The sequence below is a fragment of the Stigmatopora argus genome, chromosome 4 (genome assembly GCF_051989625.1).
Source record: "Stigmatopora argus isolate UIUO_Sarg chromosome 4, RoL_Sarg_1.0, whole genome shotgun sequence".
In the NCBI taxonomy this organism is placed as follows: Eukaryota; Metazoa; Chordata; class Actinopteri; order Syngnathiformes; family Syngnathidae; genus Stigmatopora; species Stigmatopora argus.
In genome coordinates, this window is record NC_135390.1 from 20096209 (window position 1) to 20120521 (window position 24313).

Sequence of the window (24313 nt, forward strand, 5' to 3'; positions counted from 1 at the left end):
TAAAAATGAAATACTTTGGTCGGGTTGCGGCGGGACAATAAAGGGCTTTACGGTGAATTTGTGCCACTTGCCCGACATAAATCATACATCATAATCCAGCCAATGCGGGCGCCGTGCTTGATATGTAGACGCGCTAGATGTTTGTGTGCGTTGCCCAGTCGGGCAGAGGAGATCAGGAGGTCAGTGTCTGCTCAAAACAATACTCCCCCGATGTTTGTGATTGCTGCTCAAGGCGCTTATTATTCCCTCCAGCAGCCAAATGTTGGCCATCCCTGCCGCTTTATTGCGCCGTTATCTGCTCAACATTCTGTGTGGGTCAGCGTACGGTGGTGGGAGGCTCAAAATATGAATCGCTTCAACAAAGGTTGCATCGTTTTCAGCCTTTTTTTATGGGGGCTGTTTACGAATTTGCGGCACACCCGTTTTTACCGTAAATGAATTTTTAAATGTGTGGAGCCCTCGATGCCTGAATTTGTATTTAACAAATAGAAACAATGAGAAAAATCGACGTGTATGATAATAATTTGTTTTTAAAAAAAATATTTTAAAAATATATCAAAAGGATTCTAAATAATGTAATTTTTAAATATTCAAAATATATATTTTTTAAATATTAAAATATATTTCAGAAAATAAATGAATGACTGTCATTTGTTTTTAAAAACATATAAATATAGTAAATAAAAAGGATTATGAATAATGTAATTTTTAAATATTCATATTTAAAAAATATATTTTTAAATATTAGATATTAATTATTTTTTTTCTGAAAATAAATGAATGACTTTCGTTTATTTTTAAAAATATATAAATATAGTAAATCAAAAGGATTCTAAATAACGTAATTTTTAAATATTATTTTTTCATATTTAAAATCTATTTTTAAATGTATACATATTTGTTTCAGAAAATAAATGAATGACAGTCATTTATTTAAAAAAATATATAAATATATTAAATAGAAAGGATTCTAAATAATGTAATTTTTAAATATTCACGTTTAATATTTAAAATATATATTTTTAAATATTAAATATAAAAAAAACTGAAAATGAATGATGATTTTACAAAATATGTAAATATATTAAATAAAAAGGATTCTAAATAATGTAATTTTTAAATATTCATTTTTCATATTTAAAATCTATATTTTTAAATATTTAAATATTTTTTCAGAAAATAAATGAATGACTGTCATTCATTTAAAAAAAATATAAATATATTAAATAAAAAGGATTTTAAATGTATTTTTAAAATTCATTTTTAATATTTATAATATATATTTTTAAAATATTTTTTCAGAAAATGAATACATGGATGATATGCTACTATTGGAGGCCTCAGCTGTTTTTGTGAGAAAAAAAACTAAACATACAAAATATGACAATTTATTTTTTCATATTCCTAGAAGCAGAAGCTGGGTCGACTAACCTGAGCGACCAATCTGTGATCTACGCCACGGACGGACCGTCAATGCGACACAAGGTCAGCAGCCACATGTTTGGAAAAAAAATCTCGACGCTAATCTCGCCGTGATGCGTGGGCCGCACGCACGCGAAAAAAGGGGGGCGCCGTATTTGCGTACGCCTTAGCCATCCTTACTCACTCACGCATGTTTACAAGGCGGCTAACAAAAGTGAGTCAGATGACTTTGTTCACGTCACTGTCGGCGCCTCGCTCGCTTTTATCGGCGTTGTCGTGATGATGCGCAACGGAATTTTAATTAAGATGCTCCTTTTTGATTTAGTCACGTGTGACTCATTCCTGTCATCGTCTACTTTCCTGTAGCCGTCACTATCGCATCATCTTCATCTGGATAATTGTTTTCTTTTAATTTTTTTTTAGATCAGGCAATGTATACAGTGTTCATAAAACAAACGACGGTATTCAAATTTGACAAAGCAGATGAATTTAAGTGATCGAGATCACATCTGAGCAGCAAATAGAAGATTTTATGCAAATCCAAGTCACTTCCTGTTGATTTGTAGTTACATCCTGTAAGGTTTAGGTCATTTCCTGTTGATTTCAAGACTACTTCTCGTTGGCAAGTGGTCGTGCGTTATCCTATTGTGAGGACATTTGTGTGCATCATTTTGGGAATATTTTGAAGGGAAGACAACAGCAAACACCCCATCGATGGCGAACGTGAGGGTGGAGGCGTGGCAAACAGCTGGAAGAGGGCTTTCTGGGTAATGAAGTATACTCGTGCACACAACAGCGATAGCCAATGGCATCCTTTCTCAGAACAAAACTTCATTACCCACAATCAATACGTGGGTAGGCTGAGCTGTTGTATCTTTTCAATGTTATTCCTTCCTTAGCCTGTTAGCTTCCGCGATCGCTCATTCAAGACTACTTCTCGTTGGCAAGTGGTCGTGCGTTATCCTATTGTGAGGACATTTGTGTGCATCATTTTCGGAATATTTTGAAGGGAATAAAACAGCAAATAGCCCATCGATAGCGAACGTGAGGGTGGAGGCGTGGCCAAGCGGAGAACGAAGATTTAAAAAAATTAAAACAAAATTAGAATTCAGTTTTGTGTAAAGTTACATTAAACATATGTTTGAGTGTGCCTGTATCTATTAATCCAAGTTCATTTAAATTTGTTTGTTCGGTTACGAGTGTGTTGCCATGGATAAAGTCCCTGCGATAACACCCCCCCCCCCACCTGTTTCTATCTGTATGTCCGTCTGTGTATCCTCTGCGTCTAATTTTATAGTTCTGTTAAACACATTTTAGTACTGTTAAACCACTCGTTATGTGTTACTTTGTTAATAGATGGCGAATTAGATGAAATCAAACATTTTTTCCAATCCAATATCCTGTTTTTTGTGTTTTTTCAGAGGGTCGGAACAAATTAATTCGTTTTCAGTTCATTTCAATGGGAAACGTACGCTCGAGTTACGAAAAGCTCGACATACGAGCTCAGTCCCGGAACGAATTAAGCTCGTATGTCGAGGTACCACTGTATATATTTATATATTTTTTTAATTAGGGGTCACCCTACTTCGCGTTTTTTCGTTTATCGCGGCCATGTCTGGTCACCATTAACCGCGATAATCGAGGGATTACTGTATGGCTGCTTTAAACACAATCCCTGTCCTTGACATGGCGTTCTAAATGTCAAATTTATTTTTCATCCACGCTCTCGCCACTCCAAACTGTTACAGTACGTGTTAATTAGAGTCACGTGTTACACATTTGCCTCGAGGGGTGCCACACAGTTAGTTAAGTGTGTGTGTGTGTGTTTGGCCAAGAAGGAAAGTGTGTGTGTGTGTGTGTGTGTGTGTGTGTAGGTCCTTAAATACTTGTGGAGAGAGAAAACAAGTGGAGGATGAAGCTTTCGCACTTGATCAGGGGCAAGTGGAGAAGAAGAGTGGAGGATTAAGGGGGAAATATTAGATGGTTCGCTTTGGAGGAAAGGATGAACACAAGTGCCGGGTATTTTTTTATATATAGAAAAAAAGGGCTTGTGTGTTTTGTTGGAGGCGTTTTCGTGTCACTGTCGTGGAGAAAGTTGTGGTTTTGGAGGAATTATGTTTTGGTGTTCGTTTGGGGCACGTGTGTCAAAGTGGCGGCCCGTTCATTTTAATTTGATCCTAAAACAGAAAGTCGCCATCCATGATTTACTTTCCCGGGCCACACAAAATGATGCGGCGGGCCAGATTTGGCCCCCGGGCCGTCACTTTGACACATATGGGTTAGGGTTAGAGTTACATTTAGGGAATGTAAACCAAACCCCTAAATGTAAACCAAACCCTATACCCTAAGTAACCCCCCCCCCCCAGCGGGGCCAAAAACACCCTGAATCGGTGGTCAGCCGATCGCAGTCTCCAGTTTTTTTTAATCTCATTTATAACTGATCTGCGGTAATGTGCGTCTGGCCTGCCACCCGCTGGTGGAAGCGGGAATTGCAGTTAAAAGGGGACGGGCTTTGGATGGGAGCCAGTTTGGCAGAAGGGAAATGTTCCCATGTTCTCAGGTAGGCAGGTCCTCATCCTGTCCAAAGTATGTCTGGAATTTCTGTCAGGGGGCCAAATTAATTTTGGAGGGGCGTTGTAGTAGTGTTTGATCGTAGTCCAGCGTAAATGTGGGTTAATGAAGTTTGACCGAGAAGACATGGGTGTTAAACTAAAGATCCGGGGGCTAGTTGAGGTTCCTTGCGTCGTTTTGTAGGGCCCGGGAAGAATATTCGCTAGGTTGTCCTTGTTTTTTTCTAAATGTAAAATGAGTGAAGATTTAAATTGTTGGATGCCATTGACGGACGACCAAATGTCACAGGGGGTGCTGGAGCCTATCCCAGCTGACTCCAGGATCAAAGCCGGGGGACATCCTGAATCGGTGGCCGGCCAATCACAGGGCACAAGGAGACAAAGGACAACCAATCACAGCTAGGGCCAATTTAGAGCAAGGGTGTCAGACTCGGGTTGGTTTGCGGGTCGCTTTAACGTCAATTTGATTTCACGTGGGCCGGACCATTTTAGATATAATATTTAGATTTTTTTTAATAAATGGATTAAAAGAACTGGATTAGAATCCCTGAATAATCAGTTTTTATAGATCTAAAACAATGTTTATTTGAGCTTTTTTTGTATATATTTTTAGATTTTACAAAATGATTTTTGAACTAAAAACAGAAAAAATGGATTAAAAATGATAATTATTGATATAAAAGGGGGAAATCAGGAAATTTAATATACATCTATACTCTTCATTTTAATTTAATCCTAAAACAGAAAGTCGGCACTCATGATTGACTTTCCCGGGCCACACAAAATGATGCGGCGGGCCAGATTTGGCCCCCGGGCCGCCACTTTGACACATGTGGGTTTGGTGTCCAATCAGCCTACCATGCATGTTTTTGGTCACGACAGAGTTAAAATTGACATAGCTTCCATATAAAAAAAAATTGGGGAGTTGGACAAAAGTGACCGATGATCCTAGCGAGGTGACGAGTGAAAAGGAGGGAGCAGCGGAAAGAAAAATGGAAAGGGAAGTGCTGCGAGGTCGAGGACAGGTTGGCTGACTAATGTTGCGATAGAAATGGGGGGCGGGGGGGTTCTGGGGGGCTCATTCCAAGGTTTGGCGGCATTCCAGCCTGTCTGGCTCTGATTGGAGCAGCCTCCCGTGTCTTTCTTTCTTTCTCCTCTCCCACTTTTACCCCCAGACCGGCCAGACGGACCCCAAAAGCCGTCGCCGCTTTCTTGTTGTTTTGACCCAAACTTGTAGAATTTGATCATCACGGGCAGGCTGTATAAAAAGGAATTTCTTTACTAAGAGGAAAATTAAATTCTCTGGAAAGGAAACTGGGGGGGGTGTTGTGCTTTTGACACATTTTTCTGCCTTAGTGGAAGTGGAAAGCCGCTGGAAATTTCTTGTGGGACAATCAGGGAATAGGATTCCAGTGATGATTACGCACTTTAATTCACAGTCATGAACATTTGTATTAATACAGGCTTGTCAGACTCGGGTTGGTTCGCGGGCCGCTTTAACGTCAACTTGATTTCACGTGGGCCGGACCATTTTAGATATAATATTTAGATTTTTTTAATAAATGGATTAAAAGCCCTGAATATTCAGTTTTTATAGATCTAAAACAATGTTTATTTTAGCTTTTTTTATATATTTTTAGATTTTATAAAATGATTTTTGAACTAAAAACACAGGAAAAATTGATAAAAAATTACAATTATTGATTTAAAAGGGGGAAAATCAGGAAATTTAATATACATCTATATTCTTCATTTGAATTTGAGCCTAAAACAGCTAGTCAGCACTCATGGTTTACTTTCCCGGGTCACTCTAAGTGATGCGGCGGGCCAGATTTGGCCCCCGGGCCACCACTTTGACACATGTGGTCTAGTGCAGGGGTGTCAAACTCGGGTTGGTTCGCGGGCCGCTTTAACGTCAACTTGATTTCACGTGGGCCGGACCATTTTAGATATTTTTTATAAATGGATTAAAATCCCTGAATATACAGTTTTTTATAGTTCTAAAACAATGTTTATTTTAGCTTTTTTTAAATATATTTTTAGATTTGACAAAATGATTTTTGAACTAAAAACTGAAAAAAATGATTACAAAATTACAATTATTGATTTAAAAGGGGGAAATCAGGAAATTTAATATACTATATCTATACTCTTCATTTTAATTTGATCCTAAAACAGAAAGTCGGCACTCATCATTTACTTTCCCGGGCCACACAAAATGATGCGGCGGGCCAGATTTGGCCCCCGGCCTGCCACTTTGACACATGTGGACTAGAGGGTACAGCTTATACGCGCACAAGGGAAAACACAGTATTTTTTTATTATTAAAAGAAACAACAATTTTTCCCTTATTCTATCTTTTTTTAACTGTGGATTAATATTTTTTATTTACATTTTGAAAAAACAGGCCAATATACTGCAATTTCTTTTCCTACAGAAAGTTAAAAAAACATTTAAGATTCATATTCACTTTGAAAAAAAACAGGCTAATATTGCAATTGTCATAAAAGGAAATTCTCTTAATCCATTTTTTAAATTAGCTCCAATTCTGCTATTATTATTATTATTTAACTGACTCCCATTAAAGTCTATAGGTATCCAATTAAAATGGAAAATTAGATGTCTATTCCGTTCAATGGCAATTATATTGATCAAGTATTTTACGTGCTGCGATATGACATAATAAAAGCGCTTACAAGTGCCGACTTGTGAGTCATCAACTGCGTATTTTATGGTTATGGATATGGTTATGCAACACGGGAATTTTCGTCAGCAATCATGTCGCAAGTGAGGGCACTGAGATAGTAATTATCAAATGGAAACCGGTTCATAAAATATCTAACTTTCTATAAACAATCAGTAGAATAAAGTCTGCATATTAAAGTATATAAAAATAATTTCTTGTTATTTTATTCTTACACTTCAAACTTTTAAAACAGTTCAGAAAATAGGACATTTTTCAAAAATGTCACTTATTTTTGTCACATAATTCATTCATTTTCGGAACTGCTTCCCCTCACAAGGCTCACGGAGGGGTGCTGGAGCTCAGCTAATTCTGGGCAGCAGAGAGAGGACACCCTGGTTAATAGGAAGGGCGACAATTTAGGGGCAATTTAAAGTGTTCAACCAGCCTAGCCTGGATGTTTTTTGGAAACTGGAATCGAACGCTCGACCGCAGAACTGCGAGGCTGACTCACTAACCACTTATCCACATCAAATGCATGCCTAATCATGCTTTCCTTGTCCCATTATTATCTCTCCCTCCCTCGCTCTGTTCGTTCCCCCTTTCCTGACCTTAGAAGGAAAGACGAGAGAGGTTGATGTCATTGAATGAAGAATGCCGCAAGAATTCAGATAGAAAAGTGGGTGGTTGTGGGGGGGTTCAGGGGGGAGGGGCTTATAACTGGACCCTCATACACAGTGAAAAAGAGGGAGAGGAGAGTGAGGTGCTGTTTACATTGTACTTACACAGGGTCCTGAGCCAAAGTCAAACGAGAAAGAACTTGTTTGAAAGGATGCTGTCATTCCTTATCCAGGCTGAAAAGCACAGGGGGAGGGTCTAAGCAGCTGGAAAGAGGAAGGCCGGCAGACAGGCAAAGACAGAAAGGCACAAGTTACCATTTCTGGCAACTGGAACAAGAGAAACCCAGCAAAAAAAATAAGAAGAGTTCCAAGTCAAAGGGGGGAAAGAACCACTGAACTAACTATATCACAACGGTGAGTGCCTATTGTAGTGAGGTTAGACAAAACAACGATGCGGTTTGTTGATTTTTTTCGCGTGATTTTGGGATACGCTGACACAAGTTGCCTAATAAGGACAATTCTACTGTCAGTTTAGGATTTTACAGCTGTGGCACGCACGAATGAAATGGTTTAAATTACTACCCTGGTTGGGGTTGCTGCTAGGGCGCGTAATGGGACAAATGTTCTGTTTACGTTATGGAGTTGAATGAATGTTGCTTTTAGTTTGGTGCTTAATACATTTAGAAGATTAGGATTTTATGCCAGCTGTTGGGCAACGACGACAAAAAAGGGCGGCTATGCGGAAGCGGCGACCTAGCAAGAAAAGGCAAAAGTTGACTGTTAGCAAAGCGTGCTAGCTACGGTCATTTCGAGGTTTGGTTTAATTCAAAAAATTGACGGAATTCTCTAATCTAAGTCTTTTTTTCGACACCCGGTGGAGCTTTACGCGAGTTTCGGCTGTTTAGTGGGCGTGCTGGTGGTCCACGCTGCTAAGCTAACGTGACCGGTCCGTGGGTGAGTGACAGCCGGTCAGGATTGCGGGCAGGTGAGTGATGGCCCCCGTGGTTGAGCTCGCGAACATAAAAATGTTTAAAACAATGTTTTGTGTCCGCTGCTGTGCGCGTAGAATATAGACGAATTTGACTATCGCTTTAAGGTGAAACTGTTTGTCTTTATTGTTTTTTTATGAAGCTTTTATCCGGTCGTGGGCCATTATCGCGTTGCATCGTTAGCCAACTCTAGCTTTTGAATTCCATTACTATCAGATGGCAATAAAGGTAAAGGTTGGACGTCATAGATGTCGTAACCGAGTTTATCGATCTGTACGTGATTAACCACTCGTATCAATGGTTGCTAAGGTGTACTTTGTTGCACATTAAAGCCTCTGAGAAGATATCAAAGTGGAGAACAAAGCGGTGTAAATTATGTCGGTTACGTGTGGTGTCAAACTCGAGGCGAGTGGGTCAAGTCTGGCCCGCAACATGATTTTGCATGTCCCAAAAAAGATATATTTTTTCCACTCGCATGAAAGTGGTTAGTGTGTCGGCTTCACAGCGCTGGGGTCCTGGGTTTAAATCCAGGTCATGCCCACCTGTGTGGAGTTTTCATGTTCTGCGTGGGTTTCCTTCGGGTATTTCGGTTTCCTCCCACATTCCAAAAACATGCATGGTGGGCTGATTGGACACTCTAAAATTGCTCCTAGGTATGGGTGTGCGTGGTTGGCCGTCTCCTTGAGACAGCTGGGATTGGCTATAGCACCCCCCACGACCCTAATGAGGATAAAGCGGTTCAGAAAATGAGATGAGACATGAAATTCTGGAGAGAGAAAAAAATATTTCAGGAAGCCTTCTTTATCAATGCGCATACTATTTTAGCCAATCGAATACGATTATCCTGAATTTCCTGCCCTTCCGCGTGATGTCATTGACTCTTATTGTTTATGAGTATAATGGACATAATAAAATAGTTGACAGTCATGTTTTGGTTACACTTTTTCTCCTCTCCATTATCCAAGGTCTAGTAAATATTTTGAGCGACTGTTATTATCTTACGTGAATGTCATTTATACTCGGTGTTGTCTTCTGCTTTAAAATTAGTTTTGGGTTAAATAACCTAATAAGCTTTGAAAGTATTCAATCAGCAATAAAGAATAAATCAGGGGAAATGCGAATGAATATTTACTATCAGAGTTGACTTAAATACATTATTCTATTAAGACTACAATTTCAATTGGGAGGACTCCCAGTAAAAAAAATATAATTTACAGTCTATTCGTAATAAGAGGAATCCATCATACGCCCTTAATATGGGCGATATTGGCCTCTAAATCATAATCAAGCCGACAAAGTTTGACACCCCCGACGTAGAGGATCCTGATTAGATGAGATGAGTAACTGTCTTGAATTTTGCCGTCACTTTTGTCTGCATCTATTTGCTATGAAACACAATGATTAGCTTGTTTTGTTTTTTTTCCATCCCCTGCTAACATAAACCAGATATTTTGGGGGTACAGGTTTGGACAATGACAGTCAATGACCTAACCGACAAGCTCAGATCTTGATGAAAATGCTGTAAAATAATTGTAATTGCAATATTTAATATGGTTTAGCTGCATTTTTGACAAGCTAACACTATATAATGTACACTATTGTTTGTAGCTGGAGGTAAAAGCCCCTACGCAAGGCTTTGTTGCTAACAAACTAAAGCGACAAACCAGTAGTGGTTTAGTCTGAGGTCATTGTGGCACTTCCCGCTGAGAGGATTAGGGTGTGTGAATCGTGACTATATGCGTGAGACAAATGAAGATGTGGTGACTATTTGAACGGCTAAACACGTAGCTGCTTTACTGGGGAATTCTCATTTAATTGCAACCTTGACAAGTCGCGGCGCACAAGCTATTTGCAGCCTAAGATCAGTACGTGTACTTAACTATTATGTCTATCAACAATGTTGAAACTTTGCTTTTCCCGACTGTGCGCCGTGACAACGTTTGGTTTAATAATTCATCTCGGCATGATCAGAGGCGGCCCACAGCATGAGAGCTCAATTGCTGTCTAGTGACCTGTAAGATTCCTTCTCTCAAGGCTTGTTTGTCCCTGCATTAGTGACCTAGACACACTTTCCAGCGAACAGGCTTGTGCTATTTACAATAGAACAATAGAGAGGTTGTCTCAAAACAACACACTGTGACATGAACTTTTACAATTACAGTGGTACCTCGACATACGATCTTAATACGTTCCGGGACTGAGATCGTATGTCGAGCTTTTCGTATGTCGAGCTTTTCGTAACTCGAGCGAATGTTTCCCATTGAAATGAACTAAAAACAAATTAATTTGTTCCAACCCTCTGAAAAAACACCAAAAACAGGATATTGGATTGGAAAAAATGTGTTATTGCTTCTAATTCGCCTTCTATTAAAAAAGTAACACATAACTAGTGGTTTAATAGTAATAACATGTGTTTAATATAACTAAAATTGGGCGGATTTCGCTGACGGGATAGAGAGACCCACAGAGGGGGCGGGTTGGGGTATCGGGGGGACTTTCCACGACAACCCACTCGTAACGGAACAAACAAATTTAAATTAACTCTGATTAATATATACAGACACACTTTACACAAAACTGAATTCTAATTTTGTTTTAATTTTTTTTTACCTTCGTTCTGGGCGGGTTAGCTGTTTGCTACGCCTCCACCCTCACGTTCGCTATTGATGGGCTGTTTGCTGTTGTATTCCCTTCAAAATATCCCAAAAATGATGCACACAAATGTCCTCACAATAGGATAACGCACGACCACTAGTCTTGAATGAGCGATCACGGGAGCTAACAGGCTAAGGAAGGAATAACAGCCTACCCACGTATTGATTGTGGGCAGTGAAGTTTTATTCTGAGAAAGGGTGCCATTGGCTATCGGTGTTGTGTGCACGAGTATACTTCATTACCCAGAAAGCCCTCTTTTTGCCCGCGCATGTGCGTTGTGCGTTTTCTGGTCCATGTGTAGCGGAAACTCGTCTGAATAAATCGTTCAATGCTCGTGGATATCTGTTATACACGAAAGAGATGCGGCAAAAAAAGACAGTGCGCTACAATGATAAACAGCCTCTCATGTCTTGGCCACCTGGCTTTCTCGTATCTCGAAATTTTGATCGTATCTAGGGCGAATTATTCGATCGTCTGATTCTTTAGAAATGTATTAAGAAAGGATGTTCAAGATTTTATTCATTAATTTTTAATTTGAATACAACTGTTGCTACATAACCATGGCAAAGAGTGTACACAGCAAGTGTTAAAAAAAATATATATATAAAAAATATTTTCATTATTTCATTGACCTTGTCTCCAAAGCACTTCACCTTCACTGTCCCTCTTATTGTTCCATTTCCCTTTACCTAATTACTAAGTAAAGCTACATCGTATGCCCCAAAAGTAGCTTAAGAATTAAACCACAAGGGTTCTAATCCTTTATAAAAAAAACTCCTCTCTCTCATCACATTGATCTGAGTGTTCATCTGAAACTGAGACATCACAGAAATGAACAAAAAAAGACATGCCTGGAAGCAGTTTTCTTTGCCTAAACACCACGTGGGATCATAAAGTGCTGACTATTGTTATTCATAGTGCGTAAATCGCAATAATTATGCAGATATGAAGTAAAGTGTCTCAGCCCCTTTTAGCTCCTTCATGGTAATAGCAATGTATTAACACTCTTCCCTCGTACATGACCCAGCAATTCGCTCATGTCAAAAGTATGTCATAGCTAGCCTACTTAAACCTGGCAATTTTGGGCTACAGCACTGCGGTAAGACTTGGTGATGTTGTCTTACGTTCCAGCTGCAAGAGGGCAACGATAGTATCACGCCACAAGTGACGTCTTTGACTTCAAGTGACTAGGAAACTGCGGGATGAAGAACATATAAAAACAATATGGCAGAGATTAGCCGTAGCCAGAGTCCTCATTTGGGTATTGCGAAGCTTAAGTCAGCACAGATGGAGCGCCGTTGCTTGGGGGGGGCGGAGAAAAAACTGCACAGAAGGTGATGTCATTGTGCTGTAATGCAACATTTCTCCCCACCGCAAAGGGTCTCGCTCACATCTCGGGATCAAGTTTCAAGACAGATTAGCTAGTCAGCCTTGGGGCCGAGGTTGGAGTTGATGTCAGCGTACTATAAACCCCTCGGGATCGTACCGAGAAACACATGCGACCTGTTAGCACCGTCAATTGACATCAATTATGGAGAGGACTACAGGCGCCGGTCTCCTGGAAACAAGGTATCGCAAGTGCAAATTTCGTACCCACTTGTGTCACCCTGCATTATGCAGTCCATTCGGTTTTGTTAAGAGCCAGCTGTTATTACTTGGAACATGGCTGCAACTGATTATTTTCGTTTTACATAAGTATTTTACTCCTAGCGCCGCCGACACGTTCATACAGGTGTTGCTGTTTGAGGGTTTATTTACAGGAGGACAAGCTTGTAAAATGGGAGCAAAATGGCAGCGAGGCGGTCTCAGGTTCTACTGATGAAATATATTTTTTAAATATTTTTGGCATGTTCGGACAGGCCCCAATTCTGTATTTACAGATGGTTGATCAGAGGGAAATTATAACATGGGCCGTGTCACTTTCACTTTCTCTTTGAGACTACTTAAAAAAATATTGTTATTGTCATGTAAAAGGAGTGGCCAAGAAAGTGTTTTTGTTCATCTGTAAAAAAAAAAAAAGCTGAATTCAGGCATTTTAGTGTTACAACGTAGTTGGATACATTTTAATGCAAAATATGATAACCCTTGACATAGTAAAGAATAGAAATGGGTGTATTGGGTTCTCATTTGTTAGTTCATACATTTTTTTTCCATTGCACTCTTTTAAACTACCATTAAAGATGGTAGTTAAGAGATACCAAGGAAAGAAAATAATTTGTGTTGATCGGTCAACTATTTGGGGGGTTCAGAACCCAAACATACTTGAGGCACACTTTACATTGTTTTTCTAAGGCAACAGTAAGCCCAGTAAGACTTCCTCTTTGCGTAAACAGCTCCCAAGAAGGCTTTTTAATGTATGATGACCAAATAATTTTTTCATACTACAATTTGCATTTGAATCAATGTGTATTTAGACTTCATATAGATTGCGTTATGTGTTTCATGGCAATGACAAATTTGATAGTTTAGGTAGGAGGGAGATTTCCCAAGTCAAAATGGGGTGTGGTTTCAATTAGGGAAACTGATTATACAATACTTTTTAAAGCTCTCTGGGATTTTTCTCATGTCAGAACTTGAAGCGTAGCTTGTGCGTGGTTAGGGAAAAAAATGCAAATGACATACTCAAATGTTCTTATCGGTGTTCTTCAGGTTAAAGTCATTGCTGTCGAGGAGATTTAAACACGGAGGAATGTGACAACTCCTCATCAGATGACACGAGTGATTAGAACAGAGTGTTATAGAAGAGCCATGACTGGTCGTGTGTGTAGAATTTTTTTTTTTTTTTGCGTGAGGGAAACAACGAACCTTTTAGCGAAAGGTCAGTTTTGAGATCGGCAGTCTTGCATGGAATTTCTCTTAAGACACAGCGGTAATTCTAACCTTGTTTAACATCAAGCACTTGTGAGGTAAATATTTGATCTGACCCACTTTTTTGACTCACCTCGCAGGGTAATGTTAGCTGTACAACAGCGTCCCAACTGGGACAATGATTGATGTCACCTTCAACAACGGCATGGTGAAAAATATTGTGAGGTGTTACTATCTATCTTCAGTGGGGTTCACATCCGCTCTGTGTCCTCACAACAGTGCTGATAGTCTAATTTAATTCAATACAATTGGCCTACAATAATATTCATTTTTTTCTTGTCCCTTTCTGGCTCATATCTAAAAGTGGTGTCCAATTATCCTCAGGTCTGCTTTTTAGAAGATGGAGAGTTCCAGCAGCAGCAAACCAGTCATGGTGACGTCCTCACTCAACTTCAAAGTCACCACGCCGTCCTTCTACAACCAGCCCAAGAAGTTCGCTTCGGTCGCCCCGCCGCGGCCCAAGAGCATGACGCCACCCTCGGCGCCGTCACCGACGCCCGTGGGTACGGGCGTGATCGGACGTGTCGGCGATATGCCGCCGCCGCCACCTTCGCTCAGTGATGGTATTTGACATTTTCATGACAATCCAGACCACAATTACCATATTTTCTCGCATATTAGCTGCATCTGCGTATAAGTCGTATCGTTAAAATAGACTTTTACAATTTCTCTCGTATAAGCCGTACCGTTAAAATCGACTTTTACAATTTCTCTCGTGTAAGCCGTACCGTTAAAATCGACTTTTACCATTTCTCTCGTATAAGCCGCACCCTTAAAATCGACTTTTACAATTTCTCTCGTGTAAGCCGCACCCTTAAAATCGACTTTTACAATTTCTCTCGTATAAGCCGCACCCTTAAAATGGACTTTTACAATTTCTCTCGTATAAGCAGCACCCTTAAAATCGACTTTCACAATTTCTCTCGTGTAAGCCGCCCCCTAAAAATCGACTTTTACAATTTCTCTCGTATAAGCCGCACCCTTAAAATCGACTTTTACAATTTCTCTCGTATAAGCCGTAACGTTAAAATCGACTTTTACAATTTCTCTCGTATAAGCCGTACCGTTAAAATCGACTTTTACAATTTCTCTCGTATAAGCCGTACCGTTGAAATCCACTTTTACAAATTCTCTCGTATAAGACGCCCCCTGATTCACAATTTTCACCTCCATATTCATGGTTTTAATAGGGAGTACAAATGTTACTTTGAAGGGAAAATCTTAAGAAAAATCATCGCACGTTGTTTTTCTGAGATACTGTATGAATCGAAAGGATCGTCTGCTGGATTGCACATTCCGACGGAAATTCAAAAAGGAAGTCACATGAGCAGTACAACCAGGAAGTGTGTCTGTAGTGGTCTAGTTTGTCATCCCTAGGATGGCGGCGCCCTGAGTGAGCAATGGTAGGCACAAGTTAGTGAGTTCTTTCATGTTTCATGGAAGATACGGTTTATTTTTTTCTTCTTGAATTTCATTCATAGACGACAAAATAAATTTTGTTAAGCATTTTATCTGTTTATCTTTTCTCTATGTTGAAATAAATGACCGTATCGGCCGCATTGTATTGCGAATATAAGCCGCACCCTCGATTCAGTCTTTTTTTTTGCGACAAATACGGCTTATATGCGAGAAAGTACAGTAGATTAATTTGGGGTTGCTAGCATCTCTGGGATTGGAACCTACACAAGCCGCATAAAATCATTATGAAAAATCCCACTACCTATTTTCTGACTCTCAGATGTCACATGATTGTGCCCTTGAACTTGGTTGTTGTCATTCCACATATGGTTTAGTGTAACCAAACAAGCTTCCATATTGTCCCCAGATTTCCCACCTCCACCTCCTCCTCCTCCAATGGATGACGAATTGCCGGCCCCTCCCCCCGAATGCCAAATCACACCCCTGGCTTCGGACGCCCCCCCGCCAGCCTTTCCAGCGCCGCCACCTGTAGCAGATGACCTTCCCCTTCCCGCCGCTCCCAAGGAGAGTGCCCATTTGGCAAGCTTTCCCATCCCCCCTCCCCCACCACCGCCCCCACCCGCCACCTCCGCTGCTGCTACTGGTTATTCCAGCGCTGGCGGGAATTCTCAGGTAAGCCAGGCTGGACTCCTTGACACATCACAACTTGATTAACTCTCTGACAGCCAGTCATTTTTATTGTCTGCCATTTTAGAGCATTTTAACATTTAAAAAAAATGTTTCATCACTGCCATCTACTGTCAGTTAGGCATCTGTAAAGTTGTCCGCACACTTGAATAAATGATAACCACAAATTGTTCCATATACAAAACAAAACAGCTGTTTGCTGTTGTATTCCCTTCAAAATATTCCGAAAATGATGTACACAAATGTCCTCACAATAGGATAACGCACGACCACTTGCCAACGACAAGTAGTCTTGAATTAGCGATCGCTCCGCTAACGGGAGCTAACAGGCTAAGGGGGGGAAAAACACTGAAAAAATGCAACGCTCCGCCCAGTGCTCGCAGAGACATTACAAAGAGGTAGTTGCCACCAGAGACATTACAAAGAGGGAGTTGCGGGAGAGAGCCAGTGCCCCTTATGTTCTTATGAACAGCCAACGAGAAGTAATATACTATACTCCTCGTAATTAGCTATCGCTCCGGCATTCGTGCTGAGAGACGGAAAAAAACACTGAAAAAAATGCAACGCTCCGCCCATTGCTCGTAGATATCTGTTATACACAAAAGAGATGCAGCAAAAAAGACAGTGGGCTACAATGATAAACAGCCTCTCAAGTCTTGGCCACCTGGCTTTCTCGTATCTCAAAATTTTTCTCATATCTAGAGATAATTATTTGCTCAATTTTACTCGTATCTCGAAATGCTCGTATGTAGAAGTACCACTGTACTATGTTTTTTTAAAAGTGATAACCATCCGCAATTTTATTATTTTAGAAAGTAACATAAGGTCACTGCACATGATTTGCTTTTGCAAGACACTAAAAGAATGTTGTGGCTGGCCAGATCTTACCCCCGGGGCCGCCAGTATAATATTTGTGCTCATAATCGTAAATATGCTCGTGTTAATATTTATATTTGTTTCCTTTTATTTATTTTTTTAAATATCGTATTTCTCTTTTTATTTGGCTTACAAATGTCTGGAAAACACGATAAATTTACATGACAGGACAGTAACTGTGCTCCATTTTTTAAATGACAAAAAACCTCACACTTTATTTATATCAACATTGTTTTAATTAAAAAAATATATACTTAAATCAAAATACAAAAACACAAGTTTACTCATCAATGGTTGAGAATGTGTGAGAGATTAACAGTCAATCCATAGGAGAGCAATAAAAACACCAATAGTATTATAGTTCATTTTAAAGAATAAATAAATAGAGGGAAAAAATCTGAAACTAAAAGTGAAACATTCAAATCAAGTGAATAGTTCAATGACAAAGGAGCAAAGCGAATATATCTAAACTCTGTGATTGGGTTCGGATGTCTTCATCTCCTTAGTTATCAGTGGGAACAGCTTTGTTGCCGTGCAACCGTAACCACTAATTATATGAATCATTCATGAGCATAACTGTGCTTTGCGGTCATTAATAGTTTTCATATACTTTGATTGCTGTCAGTGAGGTTAGATTTATTTATGCTAAGCATTTTTCAGCGATATTTCTGTTAAATGCTCAGGCAGTCAAGGGTGACGGCTAGATAATGAATAAATGTGTAAGTATAGTGTCCTCACAATAGGATAACACACGACCACTTGCCAACAAGAAGTAGTCTTGAATGAGCAATTGCTCCGCTAACGGGAGCTAACAGGCTAAGGAAGGAAAAGCAGGAAATGCAACAGCTCAGCCTAGCCACGTATTGATTGTGGGTAATGAAGTTTTATTCTGAGAAAGGGTGCCATTGGCTATCAGTGTTGTGTGCACGAGCATACTTCATTACCCATAAAGCCCTCTTTTTGCCCGCGCATGCGCGTTGTGCTTTTTCTGGTCCATGTGTAGGAGAAACTCGTGTGAAGAAATCGTTCAGTGCTCGTAGATATCTGTTATACACGAAAGAGATGCGGCAAAAAAGACAATGATAAACATACTCTCATGTCATGGCCACCTGGCTTTCTCTCGCATCTCGAAATTTTTCTCATATCTAGAGATAATTATTTGATCGAAGTTTTCCTCGTATCTCGAGCATCTCGGAAGTAGAGCTGCTCGTATGTAGAGGTACCACTGTACTGGGGAAAATCACTGTCAGCCCGCCCAGTCAAAACGGATTGGTCATCTAGTCTCATAAAGTTCACTGCCAGTCCTATTTTAAATGAATTGGATGTCGATTGTTAATGGCAGCCAATAAATTAATTTTCACTCACAATAATGACATATGATCGCTTCCTGTATCCGTTTGTCATCCTTACTTAATTTGTGTTTTCTCTCCCTTTTTTACATGTTTCTCTGGCAGAGGGCTTTTACCAAGCAAACAAGCCTGGATCAGCAGATCGACACTCTGACAAACATGCTTTCCGAAATGGAGACGCGGGGGCCCTTCAACCCAAAGGTACTGAAGTAGAAGAGATGTTAGAAACTTTTACTAAACATGGAGCGTTAAAAAGCGCCAGGGTTTTTCCCCATCCCGTGATAATGATGAGACTAGGGATGATTTAGACCGAGGAAGGAAGCAAAACAAAGAAGGGTCGGGCAGTGGAAATAATTTGGAGTTGTGCCATGTCTGGCGTTCTGAGTCTCAGTTCAGGTGGAAAGCTCAATGATAAGTGAACTGCATACACAGCACATTGGCCTGGCAAAGACCGCCCAAAAAAAAAAAACAATGAAAAAAAGAGGTGACTCTTGCAGAGAGAATTGCACACCGAGTGAAGCGTGAGAGCGTGATGGAGCCCGAATGTGCCGCCAGACGTCCATAAATGGAGTGTGTTTAGCCCAAGTGGGAGATTCGGGAGCACCAGGCAATAATATTTGCTGCAAATCTGCTAAATAAATGCTAAAAAGCTCAAACACTGTTTACAAGAGCCAAACATGATGTGTACTTTTTGCCTTATACAAGCACATCAGTCAAAGCTTTTGAGTCTTGGCGCCTTTATGACCTTCCTTTGGTGGATAGTGAAGTCGTTCCAGAATTGGAAGATTACATTTTACATCTGTCCTTTTAAAATGTAAATAACAGTATTTTTTATATACAAATACTAGTGACTGTAAAATAACAAGTAACTACAGTGGTACCTCGACATACGATCTTAATTTGTTCCGGGACTGAGCTCGTATGTCGATCTTCTCGTAACTCGAGCGAACGTTTCCCATTGGAATGAACTAAAAACAAATTAATTCGTTCCAACCCTCTGAAAAAACACCAAAAAATAGGATATTGGATTGGAAAAAAATTGTATTTCTTCTAATTCGCCATCTATTAACAAAGTAACACATAGCTAGTGGTTTAATAGTAATAAAATGTGTTTAATAGAACTAAAATTAGACGGATTAGAGGAGCGGAGGGAACACAGACGGACATAAAAGCAGGCGGGGGGGGGGGGGGTTCTGGGGGACTTTATCCACGGCAAGACACTCGTAACCGAACAAACAAGTTAAATTAACTTGGATTAATATATACAGGCACACTCAAACATACGTTTAATGTAACTTTACTTTACCCGGATTCGCCAATGGCACCCTTTCTCAGAATAAAACTCTAATGATTATAATTTTGAGAGCGAGCGAACCTGCCGACGACAAAACGTCCGTCCGTTCAACGAAATGACCGGCGGCGAATCCGTCGACCAAACGTCCGTTCGACGAACTGTCCGTCGCCCAAACGTCCGTCGACCAAACATCTTTCGACCAAATGTCCGGTCACGGATGAATCTGGGGCTAAAAACAAAACTGAAAAATAAAGACTTCATTTCTAAATGATCCACTAGCATTTTTACAAATATGCATATTGATGCTACATAGCTTTATTGACTTTTTTTAATTATTTACAGTTGCCAAACCAGTATTCTTCAGTGCAAAGCGCCAAACCAACCGCCCCCCCACCCACAGCCCCGAAACCAGCTCTCTCTTTCCTCCCACCTCCCGAAATGGGCGATCGTCCCCCTCCTGCTCCTTGGGCAGAGGAGCTGAAAGCCAGAACCAACCGACAGGCTAACCACAACTCACCCCCGCCACCGGTGGCCAAGTCACCTTTCGGAGCGCGGCTAACAACCTCGTCTTCGTCCCTTGCGAAAAAACTTAACCAAAACCTAAACCAGACTCCAAATTCCAGCAGCAGTCCCCAGAAAACCACTGCCGCGTCGGGACCCACCACTTTCCCCCCAGTTCCATCCTCTCCACCTGCACCTGCCACTACACCCAACAACATCTCCGGGGATCACGTGAAGAGTCCTCAGTTTGTCAGTCTGAAAGAAAACACGCCTGTGGCTGTACCTCCTCCAAAAGCTAAAACTGTAACACCCCCTCCGCCATCCTCCTTCAATCAGCCAATGAAATCTCCCCCGGCATCCACGGTATGTTTACTAAGCTGTTACAAATTGTGTCATTTTACTCTGTGATCATTTAGGGCAGGGGTGTCAGACAGGTTGGTTCGCGGGCCGCGTTATTTTAGTCAATCATATATGTTATAAGATTGCCCGCCCTTAGTACTAAGTGCACATGAGTATAAATTGCTAGTCCACCATAATTATGAAAAAAGTGCACATTATAGTCCTGAAAATATGCTACCTATTTATTGCAGCTTGGATTTAGCATGTTTTTTTGTCTGGCAAATTAAAGCAGTATTTAATACATGTACATAGTCATAGGTCACTCACTCACTCTTCACTTGATGGAAAAATGATAACAATTGACTGTGTGTGTGTATAGCCATCACCTCCAGGTCCAGTGTTAACATCAGGAGGAGGCATAGCACTCAATATGAGGGAAGTGGAAGAACTGGAGAGAATGACCAAGGACTTCATTAAAAACATGGACGCCCACCCACCTGTCGGCCCTGCCCCCACCACCGGTATGCACTGAGCGTATTTATTTACTTCCTTGGCTAACGTGGACGTCCAATCCATTTAAATTGGGAAGTTGACAGGGATCATTCCCTGCCAGCCCGTCCCACCGAAGTTCCTCGCGCGTCTGTTGCCGTCGGTACTCAGACGTTTCGTCGAAAGACGTTTGGTCCCCGGACGTTTGGTCGACCGGACGTTTGGTCGACCGGACGTTTGGTCGAACGGACGTTTGGTCGAACGGACGTTTGGTCGAACGGACGTTTGGTCGAACGGACGTTTGGTCGAACGGACGTTTGGTCGAACGGACGTTTGGTCGAACGGACGTTTGGTCGAACGGACGTTTGGTCGAACGGACGTTTGGTCGAACGGACGTTTGGTCGACCGGACGTTTGGTCGAACGGACGTTTGGTCGAACGGACGTTTGGTCGAACGGACGTTTGGTCGAACGGACGTTTGGTCGAACGGACGTTTGGTCGAACGGACGTTTGGTCGCCAGGTTGTTACTGTTGAAACCAGCTCTCAAAATTATAACCATGAGAGAGTGAGAGAGTTTGATATCTAAATATCTAATATCAAAATATCAACAGTAAACTCTCTGTCCTAATTTGACAGCGAGCGAACCCGGCGACCAAACGTCCGGTCGACCAAACATCCGGTCACGGTCGCCGTCCACGGCAGAAAATGAACCCCTCTGCACTTCTGTCATTTTAGACCTTTGCGGCAAATGCGGCGAGGCACTGTCCCGCACTCAGCCGGCGGTGCGAGCCATGGAGAAACTTTTCCACTCCGACTGCTTCTGTTGCGTTACATGCCATCGCCCCCTGCAGGGCATGCAGTTCTACGACAGGAATGGCGCCCCGGAATGCGAGGAATGCTACGTGGTGAGTAGACCAGCCGGCGCGAGCCGTCAGGGAGGCCCTACTTTTGTGTTCTAGATCTCCAAGATCCATGTCGTTCCCTTTAGAATACCCTGGCGGTGTGCTCCCGATGCGGGGAGAGGATCACGGACCGCGTTCTCAAGGCGGTGGGTCAGTGTTTCCATTCCCAATGTTTCCGCTGCAGCACCTGCTCCTGCATACTGGAAGGGGCGCCCTTCATCACGGACGACAACAATAATCCTTACTGTGTCCAGGATTACCACAGGTGATAATTCATACATTGCCAATGTCATACGTTGTTGCAAATATAGGACAAAGTTGACCGTGTTGTCATTGCAGGCGTTTCTCTCCGCTGTGCGTCAGCTGCAACGAGCCCATTATTCCGGCACCGGGCAGCGAGGAGTCGGTCAGGGTGGTGGCTCTCGACAAGAACTTCCACCTTAAGTGTTACCGCTGCGAAGTAAGATCATTTCCCATTATTTTTATTTAGAAATTGTCAACAACTTCATTTGGAAATTTCCCAAATAAAAACATGTGGATAGAGGAATATTTCAGAAGTGAAACCAAGTTTATTGAACTAGGAGAAAATAAACCAAATTATATTGGGCATGTGTCAAAGTGGTGGCCCGGGGACCAAATCTGGCCCGCCGCATCATTTTGTGCGGCCCGGGAAAGTAAGATGATGAGTGCCGACTTCCGGTTTTAGGATCAAATTCAAATAAAGAGTATAGATGTATATTAAATTTCCTGATTGTCCCCCTTTTAAATCAATAATTGTAATTTTTAATCCATTTTTTCTGTTTTTAGTTCAACAATCATTTTGTAAAATCTAAAAATATATTAAAAAAGCTAAAATAAACATTGTTTTAGATCTATAAAAAAACTGAATATTCAAGGCTTTTAATCTAATTCTTTTAATCCATTTATAAAAATAAAAAAATCTAAATATTATATCTAAAATGGTCACGTGAAATCAAGTTGACGTTAAAGCAGCCCGCGAACCAACCCGAGTCTGACACCCCTGTTATAGGGCATCGAAAGAGGAAAGAAGAAACAACCGATATTGAGTGGATCTTTACATTGCCAAAATAACAGCTTGTAGACGTTTCCAATGAGTTTCTAAATTTCGGATAGCATTATTTTGGATAAATTTCCTGAGAAAACATCTCAATTTATTGATTTTATGTATTGCTGACATCCTAATTTTTTACTGTATAGTCATTGATAATCCTGGAACCACAAACGGAGAGTTGATTTGAAATTGTTTTTTTGCAGGACTGCGCTCGCCCGCTATCCATCGACGCGGATGAAAACGGTTGCTATCCGTTGGATGGCCGTATCTTGTGTTTGAAGTGCCACGCCAAGCGAGCCAATTAGACGGAGCAATCAACTTCCACTCTCCCCTCCCACTTCAATCTGAACCAAATCTTAAAGCACAGGTTCCATACAGGGCTTTTATTCAGTGTTCCGCGTAAATATCCCACCCTGAGAAAGGGTGCGTTTTGCATGCCGTACCGCCGTTCGTTCGTTCGTTCGATCCACTTTAGTGCAGAGGTAATGTACTGCACCGCCATAGATCTCTTTAGATGTCTCGTTGTCGTATGTTTAGGCTGGAAGAAAAATCTAATCAAATGCCCCGCATATCTTGCACAGACCACCCTGATCAAAAAGCATTCTGCCAGACAATAACACTTCATTCCAACGAGTTAAGAACAGAGTTAAATATTAAACGCATGCTGTACGGCTTCTTAAACTGCGACTAAAGAGCCGTCAAAGCTTTACCACTATGGATTCTACTATGGAAATCACGTCATGTACTAACGGTGTCACCAGCTTGCCTCCAAATAGGACCTATTACGGTATGTGATTTATAAATCCTTTTTAATGCCACTGTCATTTTGTCTTAAAAGTTCACACACAGCATCGTAGGCGCCATCATTCTGTTCCATTGTATCTGAACTTCTTTGCTTTAACTAATATAATATATAAAAAAAAAATTTAAGTGTTTGAGCATAGTGACCAAATTTTTAGCTTTTTAATGGAAGTGGTCGGAACTTATTTTGAGCATCATTTACTTGTTTTTGAGCCCTGTTGACCTTTAGCTCCTTGAGGTTAAAGTAAACACTTCCATTTTCTGCCATCTGTCACTTTTTTTTTTAACTTCTGTATTTTTTTATGGTAATGTATTTCTTTACATACTGTATGTCTGGCATTGTGCCTTCACGCTTGAACTCAGACGCTCCCTTGAAATGGAAGCTAGGTTACTTAGGACAATTTAAATCGTCACCGCGGAAACAATAGCCACTCAGCGTTGCATGCTCTCTGTGTATTGTAGGTGCTGTTTTGTTTTGTTTTTCTGTTTTTTTTTTCCAAGTATTACCATACTACGCGGTCTTCGGCACCAACCGCTTTACATGCCTTCGCGTGATCCAATATACGAGACGATGCCTGCATTTATCCGGTGTGATGTTGCATTGTCCTTTTTTTATTACTTTTTATATAAACAGCTGTTTGATATGTATTTTGGCCCTATTTCCCAACAATAAATGAATTAAATGTTGTGGGATGATTCTGATTTTATATTTGTTCTCTCCACCCTTTTTCTAGCAACTTAATGATGGAAAAATTGGGGTTGACCCTCACAGTTCGA

At 40.9% G+C, this 24313-nt stretch overlaps 1 protein-coding gene across 4 annotated transcripts in view; it reads left to right on the forward strand.

Annotated features, from left to right (window-relative positions):
• The window catches only part of zyx (zyxin), a 59556-nt gene extending 35333 nt beyond the window's left edge, over positions 1-24223 (forward strand). Inside the window, exons 4-13 of one of the 4 annotated variants that reach the window (XM_077597932.1) lie at positions 1409-1485; positions 14132-14370; positions 15633-15898; positions 18244-18339; positions 19775-20296; positions 20652-20793; positions 21497-21666; positions 21750-21928; positions 22003-22123; positions 22939-24223. In XM_077597932.1, coding sequence (XP_077454058.1) covers positions 14148-14370; positions 15633-15898; positions 18244-18339; positions 19775-20296; positions 20652-20793; positions 21497-21666; positions 21750-21928; positions 22003-22123; positions 22939-23040 — 1821 coding nt within the window. In that variant the 5' untranslated portion in view covers positions 1409-1485; positions 14132-14147 and the 3' untranslated portion in view covers positions 23041-24223. Of the gene's footprint in view, positions 1-1408; positions 1486-7408; positions 7710-8114; positions 8281-11737; positions 12509-14131; positions 14371-15632; positions 15899-18243; positions 18340-19774; positions 20297-20651; positions 20794-21496; positions 21667-21749; positions 21929-22002; positions 22124-22938 lie in introns of those variants that run through there. The other 3 variants (XM_077597931.1, XM_077597933.1, XM_077597934.1) reach the window with 3 other exon arrangements.
• The last annotated feature ends 90 nt before the right edge of the window (positions 24224-24313 follow it).